We start from the raw sequence: 10000 nt of genomic DNA, 5'->3' as shown, positions 1-10000 counted from the left end.
TACTATCACAGCAACAGAGAGTGATAAGGTAAACATACTATTACAGCAACAGAGAGTGAAAAGGTATTATTATATTAAAAAAGGTAAACATACTATCACAGCAACACAGAGTGATAAGGTAATGATACTATCACTGCAACAGAGAGTGATAAGGTAATGATACTATCACAGCAACAGAGAGTGATAAGGTAATGATACTATCACAGCAACAGAGAGTGATAAGGTAAACATAATATTACAGCAACAGAGAGTGAAAAGGTAAACATACTATCACAGCAACAGAGAGTGATAAGGTAATGATACTATCACAGCAACAGAGAGTGATAAGGTAATGATACTATCACAGCAACAGATAGTGATAAGGTAATGATACTATCACAGCAACAGAGAGTGATAAGGTAATGATACTATCACAGCAACAGAGAGTGATAAGGTAAACATACTATCACAGCAACAGAGAGTGATAAGGTAAACATACTATCACAGCAACAGAGAGTGATAAGGTAAACATACTATCACAGCAACAGAGAGTGATAAGGTAAATATACTATTACAGCAACAGAGAGTGATAAGGTAATGATACTATCACTGCAACAGAGAGTGATAAGGTAAACATACTATTACAGCAACAGAGAGTGAAAAGGTATTATTATATTAAAAAAGGTAAACATACTATCACAGCAACAGAGAGTGATAAGGTAATGATACTATCACAGCAACAGATAGTGATAAGGTAATGATACTATCACAGCAACAGAGAGTGATAAGGTAATGATACTATTACAGCAACAGATAGTGATAAGGTAATGATACTATCACAGCAACAGAGAGTGATAAGGTAATGATACTATCACAGCAACAGAGAGTGATAAGGTAATGATACTATCACAGCAACAGAGCGTGATAAGGTAAATATACTATTACAGCAACAGAGAGTGATAAGGTAAACATACTATTACAGCAACAGATAACAGGTAAAATAGCGGAAAGCAGGTAGCTCTTTGTTCTCCACACCAAGCTGGAGCTAAAAGGTTTTTATCTGTATCTTTTTTACCACACAAACACCTGGAAAAGTCTGGTTTCAACAGACTATTGGATTCAAATCAGAGTGAATGATCTCTTTCTACACCATAAGGCTATATTTCATTATACAGTTCATTTGTCAACAATAACAAATAATAAAAACAGTCATAAGGTCTTTACTAATGACATCAAAACATCCTCCAGTTATTACTGTGAAGACCAACACAATGAAATTATTATTTGTTGATCTTGCTGAAGGCATAGCACAACTATAGATTTATCTCATAATCATATTATTTTACATTTTTTTAAATAATTTTTTGACATTTAGCAGACGCTCTTATCCAGAGTCACTTACAGTATGTGCATACATTATTTTTTTAATTTTTCATACTGGCCCCCCGTGGGAATCGAACCCACAACCCTGGCGTTACCAACAGAGCTACATCCCTGCAGGCCATTCCCTCCCCTACCCTGGACGACGATGGGCCGGCTACGACAGAGCCTGGATTCGAACCAGGATCTTGGATTCGAACCAGCCTTAGACCACTGCGCCACTCAGGAGAGTATTATTATTATATTTATTCTGTCTGCTCTAGAGCGTAAACTATTTAAGCAATTAACACGAAACCAATATCCAAATATCCAGACTGCCCCAATTTAGATTGATTGAGAAAATGTTTTTGATAGCTTTCAAACTTAGTGAGCAGGTTGATGTTTATTGTCATGAGTCTTGTCCTGGGGGCAGAACTGAGCGATTTCCCCTTAGATAGGCCAGTTACAAAGTCAACATTGGCGGTAGGCTATTGGATAAATGTATGAAAACAAAACATTTTGGTCTTAATTTAAGTTTAGGATTAGGCATTAGGGTTAGCAGTGTGGTTATGGTTAGGGTTAGGGTTAGGGTTAGGGTTAGGGTTAGGGTTAGGGTTAGGGTTAGTTTCTAAATCTGATCGTATGAGCTGTCAACAACAACATTTTTATACCGATTTGTTTATACTATTTATACTTTTTGTATAAATGAACAAGGGTTTAAATAAAAACCACAGGAATACAGAGGTAGCAATTCAAAATGGTCCTGCTCCTTGGCCGGTTAGGGTTAGGGTTAGGGTTAGGGTTAGGGTTAGCTACAAGACCAAAGATAAAACATTCAAGCTATTCTAAATTCACATTCTTAAAAACTTTTTTCAACTTATAACTATGTACTGTATATTTTTGCAAAAATGTGCATGAAATAACTCACTAACAGTAACTCTTGAACCGTTCAAGCTAGAGACACCAAACCAACTTTCACTTGTTCAGGCTACCCTAACTTCACATTCTTTAAAAATTTGATAAACTATAAACAGAGGTAATTAGCATAAATTAGCACAACATTTCATGGATACAATGCCAAAAATAGACATTTTAAATGCATTTACAGAAGCAATTAGGGTTACGTTCCTTGCTCAAGGGCACATCAACAGATGTTCCCCCTAGTCAGCTCGGGATTCAAACCAGCGAACTTTTGATTTAGTGGCCCAACCCTCTTAACGGTGGGCAACCTGCCATCCCATAAATAGTAGCAAAGTCACCACATTTTCTTCAGGATTTTTATTTTTTTTATTTTTTTTGTTACTTTTCTAGTTATTATTATTACTGTTATTATTATTATTACTATTTTGTACTGTCATTACAACTGTAATTATTAATATTAAGCTACTATAACTGTTATTGTTATTATTCATGTTATTGTTTCTTGTTGTTGTCGTTGTTGTTAGGCAATATGATTTTTAATGTATTATTTTCATTTTTACTTTTCATAATAGAGTTCGTTTGAGAATGACTGATCAGAGTGAAAGGATGATGCACTCTCTATTCTACAATGGAAGTTGATAGTGTCAAGTAAACCAGCTTCAGGCAGAGTAGTAGAATTGTCTTGATTGAAGTGAAAGTATACATCATGACCGGACATTTCACTTACTAATTTAACAACTTTAAAAAACAAACTGACAGAAACATTTAAAAATAGTACCGTGGTGTGTCATAAAATTGGCTAATTCAACTAAAATATATTTTCACTTGATTTAGATAATGCTTCCATCTTGTCTTTTCGATTCTTCAGTTGACCAGACAGAGAAGGAGATGGGGGTATTCGTGTTAATGTGTGTTTAAAGTGTGTCTTACCTCTTCGGATGACGCCACCTTGGCCATTGAGCATGAGCCCGCACTGCGCCTCCACGGAGCCCTGAAACGGTGTCACATTATTCATAATAATAACAGCAACAATAAGAATAAGAACACGTTTATTAATAATAGCAATAATAATAATACATTTGTATTAATAATAATAATAATAATAATAATAATAATAATAATAATAATAATAATAATAATAATAATAATAATAATGCATTAATAAGGTCCAAAGAGAAACGATCAAGAATGAGAATCAAGAAACACACAAATGCAGCTCGGCACAATGCGTCAACCTCCGGATGGGCGAGAACGCTGATATCTGCACCTACCTGTTGTTACCGCTTATAACCAATCATAACCACAAATGTGGCAGCATGTGGAACCTGTTAAAAATGGCTGCGTGCAGAGCCTGATCAAAATGACTGAGGAACACGGGCTCTTATTGAAAAGGAGCCTGTTAATCCCCGGTGTGAGCCGCGAGGCGGCCGGGCACAGACACCGCTGTCTATCTCGCGCCACATGGAACAGGCCGTGTTAGTCTTTTTAACAAACTCTGTCTGTATAGTATCTTTTTACTCCGAAGCTAAAGTGATTATAAAATCAATATACAAAACGCAGAGGTCTTGCATATATTAAGTGTCTAACAGGAGAAAGGGTTAGGGTTAGGCAGGCTGACGGGGGAAAGGTGTGGCAGCTCTTTTGTGGAGCATGAAAATCTCTTTACCCGCTCAAACATGCGATGTCTGTTTCTGCACGCGCTGGATCAGACCGCATCTGTTCTACTCAGGTTCACGTGCCTTTTATTTCTAAAGAAGGTCGAAGACCTATTCTGTGTGTGTGAGCCCCCTTGCTCGGTCGTGTGTGAGTGTGTGTGTGTGTGTGTGTGTGTGTGTGTGTGTGCGTGCCTGTGTGTGCGTGTGTGGCCCTCTACCCTTCCTACCAACACACCACTCACAGATCTGATAACAATCTACATAATGAAAGTGGTAAAGATGGTGACATATTGAAATATATTAACATCTAAATAAAAACAATATTCTTATAATCAGAATCAGAATATCAGTTATCCTCATCACCATCAACCATAATAGCCTAAATAAGAAAATATTCACAACAGAAAGAACAATATGGTAGGCTATTGGTTCTAGAACACCATCCCCATTATCAGTATTATTATTATTATTACTATTATTATTATTATTATTATTATTATAGATCGTACCAGGATACGAATTTACTATGCCATGCTATGCTATGTTATTCATATTATTATTCAACAAGTTATCATATATCCCTATATTACTATTATGAATGAAGTAGTTATCATATAAACCTATATTAATATTAATGAACTAGTTATCATATAATCCTATATTTATATGAATCAAGTAATCAGATAAATCTATATTATTATCAGTTGATCTGCCTTGAGCAAGGAACTTAACCCTAATTTGCTCCTGTAAAACAACACATTACACTGCACCTATCGTAGTACTATGACTGACCCTGTAAAACAACACATTACACTGCACCTATCGTAGTACTATGACTGACCCTGTAAAACAACACATTACACTGCACCTATCGTAGTACTATGACTGACCCTGTAAAACAACACATTACACTGCACCTATCGTAGTACTATGACTGACCCTGTAAAACAACACATTACACTGCACCTATCGTAGTACTATGACTGACCCTGTAAAACAACACATTACACTGCACCTATCGTAGTACTATGACTGACCCTGTAAAACAACACATTACACTGCACCTATCGTAGTACTATGACTGACCCTGTAAAACAACACATTACACTGCACCTATCGTAGTACTATGACTGACCCTGTAAAACAACACATTACACTGCACCTATCGTAGTACTATGACTGACCCTGTAAAACAACACATTACACTGCACCTATCGTAGTACTATGACTGACCCTGTAAAACAACACATTACACTGCACCTATCGTAGTACTATGACTGACCCTGTAAAACAACACATTACACTGCACCTATCGTAGTACTATGACTGACCCTGTAAAACAACACATTACACTGCACCTATCGTAGTACTATGACTGACCCTGTAAAACAACACATTACACTGCACCTATCGTAGTACTATGACTGACCCTGTAAAACAACACATTACACTGCACCTATCGTAGTACTATGACTGACCCTGTAAAACAACACATTACACTGGATCTATCATACTGCTATTACTGACCCTGTAAAACAACACATTACACTGGATCTATCATACTGCTATTACGGACCCTGTAAAACAACACATTACACTGGATCTATCATACTGCTATTACTGACCCTGTAAAACAACACATTACACTGGATCTATCATACTGCTATTACTGACCCTGTAAAACAACACATTACACTGGATCTATCATACTGCTATTACTGACCCTGTAAAACAACACATTACACTGGATATATCATACTGCTATTACTGACCCTGTAAAACAACACATTACACTGGATCAATCATACTGCTATTACGGACCCTGTAAAACAACGCATTAGACCTATCAGGTGTTTGTGACAATAACACATTTGTTATATTATTTACAAAAACAAATATTATTAATAATATGTTAACCCTATATTAATATTATGAATCAAGTAGTTATCATTTAAACCTATATTAATAGTATTAATCAATGTATTATTTAAACCTATATTAATAGTATTAATCAATTTGTTATCATTTAAACCTATATTAATATTATGAATCAAGTAGTTATCATTTAAACCTATATTAATAGTATTAATCAATTTGTTATAATTTAAACCTATAGTAATATTACTTACAAGTGCATTAATTATAAAATAGCTCTATATTAATATATATCTAGGCCTACCAGTTGAATCACTTCTAGTATCCTAGTAGTTTGGTTGTACAGTTGAAAAAGGAATATTTCAATAAAGGAATGATCTTTCTGTCCCGTGCAGCGTGTTTAACCGGAGATGTTTCTGTCCCGTGCTGCATGTGTTTAACCGGAGCCGCGGCTCAGATGTTGTGGAAGAAAGAACCGGTTGATTGACATTAAGTCGGTAATTGGATAAACTACGGTGCTTTATGGCGCTAGAGCGGCCCATTGTGCCGCGAACCCGGATCCCTTAATCCGCCTTTCAGAGGAGAAGAGAGAAACAGCGGCTTCACACCGCCTCACCAGCCGGACACACACACACACACACACACACACACACACACACACACACACACACACACACACACACACACACACACACACACACACACACACACACACACACACACACACACACACACACACACACAATTTATTTACATCTAAAAGAATAGTTAAAATATATGTCACGTGCATTTGGAGTAAAATAAAGGGTGGAGTGCATAATGGAAGTGGATTTCTCAGATTAACTGTTTAAATGCAGCATTTATTCTATTTCGTTTTATTCTAGATTACTTCATCTTCATTTGACAAATGTTGATTTAATTTCTCTCCATCGAGTGTAATATTAGCCTAATGTAGGTATCGACTGTCATTCATTGAATGTTATATTTCCATTTTGACTGAACCGTCCTCCTACTGCAGCGCGTGAGAGGGAACAGAGCTGGGCGGAGACGGACTTTGACAATAGAGATAGATAGAGGACTCATCTTTGTATCTGTGAAATTATAGCGTCTGTGACAGCATGGGCGCCATTGAGGCTACCTCCATTTTAAAGTAGTCAATTTTGTTCTTCATTGTCTGATTGCTCCCAACTCATAGGAATCCAGACCCAGTTGACTACTTTAAAATGGTGGAAGGCCTCAATGGCAATGTCCATTCTAAAACGGTTATATACATGGTGAGTACTATCTGTCTATCTATCTATCTATCTATCTATCTATCTATCTATCTATCTATCTATCTATCTATCTATCTATCTATCTATCTATCTATCTATCTATCTATCTATCTATCTATCTATCTATCTATCTATCTATCTATCTATCTATCTATCTATCTATCTATCTATCTATCTATCTCTCTATCTATCTATTTCTATGACTCTGACTGAGTAAGATAAGAGTTAGGGTTTAGGAGATAGGAGACAGGCTTAAGGAGCTATGAGCTAGGGCTTAGGAGTTAGGGCCTGAACATAACTTTGTAGTTCACTATAGCCAGTGTGGCTTTTGGATGAAAAATGTCAGCAACTGTGCTTGGTGTTTGATCAGGATTACAACAGTGGAGGAGAGGAGTAGAGAGGAGGGTTGAGGAGCAGAGAGGAGAGGAGTGGAGTGGAGTGGAGTGGAGAGGAGAGGTGAGGAGAGGAGAGGAGAGGAGAGGAGAGGAGAGGAGAGGAGAGGAGAGGAGAGGAGAGGAGAGGAGAGGAGAGGAGAGGAGAGGAGAGGAGAGGAGAGGAGAGGAGAGGAGAGGAGAGGAGAGGAGAGAGGAGGTACCTGCAGGTCATCCGCCCCAGGGGTAGGGAGCCCCAGACCTGCCGCAGGCAGCAGCCTCTGGTCGTGGTGCATGCCATACTGCCCGCCGTGTGACGTCATCAAAGACAGGTCATGTCTCCGGTAAGCGTCCAGGCAGCCCAACTCGCGCCGCTGCTGCTCATCCAGGCACGAGGACTTGAGTGCACGGGCACTGTGCAGGTTGATGAAGTCTGCATCTCCATGTGTTGCATGGTGAATCTGCTGGTAATACTGCCCAGAGTGGAGAGAGTTGAGGCCGTACGCCTCCGGTCCCACCGCGGGGTGGGAGTGCTGGAAGTCATAGTGGAAGGACTGGTGGTGCAGGGGGGTGTACTGGTGGTTGGTGGAGAAGTAGGGCGAGGCGAACTCTGTGGCCGCCGGGGGGTAGGCTGTGAGCGGCGAGGATGAGCTGTAGGCCACCGAGGAGTTGGCGACGCTCTCGAGGCAACCGAGCTGCATCAGACGGTAACTGTTGGACCCATCATGACGTATCTGAGAGGAAGAAAGGAAAGGAAAACATCGGCAGTGTCATTTCATTTACCATCTCTTTAACCCCCAGATGCCTCCCAAATATGCTCTCACACACGTTGACACAACTTAAAATTCAAAACGCTTAGAAAAAAATACATGAATATGTCATTCCATGAGCCCTCAGTGTGTTGTTCACAGTATCTGTCATTCTGCGTGCATCGTTTTAGAGCGCATGTTGTTCTGTTATTATTTTTATATTATTCCTATCGAACTGCGGTCTCAGCTATACGCGAGCTGGATGGCAGGTAAGTAGGGTGAGCCACCCTAGTATTCCGCCCTGAATGTTCTAATCACACCCGTTACCGGTTTTGCACAGAGGAGCCTCATCTGCCTTGCTCTCCATTCATTCTTTCTCTCCAGACTAATAAAAAAAAAAAAACTCCCATTACACCAAGACAGTCCTCTCCCCGGTCCCACGGTATCTGAAGCTCTGCTTTCTGGAGACTCATCACATTGATTTGTACTCTAAATCTGCATGTAGCCTATCAAACAGTTGTGATTACTATAACTGATACATAATATTCCTTAATGTTATTTATAATGAAGAATGAAGAGTGATAATGAATAAATACCTCGGAATCATGGACCAGGCCGGGAAATGTGGCTGACATGGTGTTGCTCCGTTAACCTGCTTTCCCTCTTGATCAAATAAATGCTTTCCGTTAAATCCCCAAAACGAGAGAAATGGAAAAAGTCCCCGCGTAGAGCCGCAGATAGCTGGTGAAACAGGAGCGTTTCCCCTCTGTACCAGTCACACCGGCTGGCGCGCCGATTTTGTACTTGCAGGGTATTTCTGTTGTGATGTCGTCGGTGGTCCCCTGATAATATAGTTACAAAATTAAGCATCAGCACTGAGGAATGGATGGAGGACAATAGACGAGCTAGCTGCTTCCATCCCAGGAGACAAGGAATAAATATTGTATCTTCCCTAATAAGGAACCGACACTCTTTCAACATTTTCATCAATTTTTGTGGACATTTTCTTTTTGCTCGTTTGTATTTCCTTTGTTCGTTTTACCCACATGGCTTAAACCTAGGCTATTACATCAGGAAGGCTGTAACAACAGGAATGTAAGTTGATTTTAAAACATCCCCTGGTTTATGTATTGATTATTAAATACAAATGTATTTTCGTTTAAACTAAATGTGTTTTATGTATTTTATTTTTCAAACAGAGGACGTCAACGAATATCTATTAACCCCATTATGATTACTACGACTATTGCCATATTACTCCTACTATTATTATTGTTGTTTTATTGTTATTATTATCCTTATTATTGGTGTTTAATTATTATCATTATTTTATCTTATAATATACCTTTTTATTGTGGTTATTATTATTATACTATAGTCATTGTTTTTAAATCTAATAGACTCGATATTAAACAGTAATATCTCCTCCAGATGTCTTTGGAAATAACGAAGATATTATGTTTTGATCGGAATTATAAATATGGAATGAGTGTACTACCTGGAAAGAAGATAATTTCGTGGAGATTAGTAACGAGAATAATCAGGAGATAATTTCTGCTAAAAAAAATAATATATATATTTTTAAAATCCTAACAGCTCTGGATTTCTCTGAGCAAAAAACTTCGTGACTTTTCTCTTATGTCATGAATGGAACATGGACATTTATAACGTACATTTATAGGCTAACAAAATGGCATTTCACAGTGAATTGTTGAGGCATTGTGATATTACCAGGAGAAGTTTGTGTGTTTTTCTGCTCTGATGGGGCTTCAGCTCATGAGAGAAACAGAGACACCGACTCATCTCTGTTCTTTGGC

General features: G+C 38.4%; 1 protein-coding gene across 2 annotated transcripts in view; it reads right to left on the bottom strand.

Moving 5' to 3' along the window:
* LOC121552768 (transcription factor AP-2-delta-like) overlaps nt 1-10000 on the bottom strand; it is a 24675-nt gene that overhangs the window by 14461 nt on the left and 214 nt on the right. The window contains exons 1-4 of one of the 2 annotated variants that reach the window (XM_041865799.2): nt 9915-10000; nt 8780-9025; nt 7659-8168; nt 3190-3250 (exon numbers count right to left, since the gene is read on the bottom strand). The exon at nt 9915-10000 is cut by the window's right edge and continues 214 nt beyond it. In XM_041865799.2, the coding sequence (XP_041721733.1) occupies nt 3190-3250; nt 7659-8168; nt 8780-8818 (610 nt within the window). In that variant the 5' untranslated portion in view covers nt 8819-9025; nt 9915-10000. Of the gene's footprint in view, nt 1-3189; nt 3251-7658; nt 8169-8779; nt 9280-9914 lie in introns of those variants that run through there. The other variant, XM_045211204.1, reaches the window with a different exon arrangement.

The sequence above is a fragment of the Coregonus clupeaformis genome, chromosome 36, assembly GCF_020615455.1.
Source record: "Coregonus clupeaformis isolate EN_2021a chromosome 36, ASM2061545v1, whole genome shotgun sequence".
In the NCBI taxonomy this organism is placed as follows: domain Eukaryota; kingdom Metazoa; phylum Chordata; class Actinopteri; order Salmoniformes; family Salmonidae; genus Coregonus; species Coregonus clupeaformis.
The sequence above is the reverse complement of the archived record's forward strand: the minus strand, read 5'-3'. Positions and strand labels throughout refer to the sequence as shown.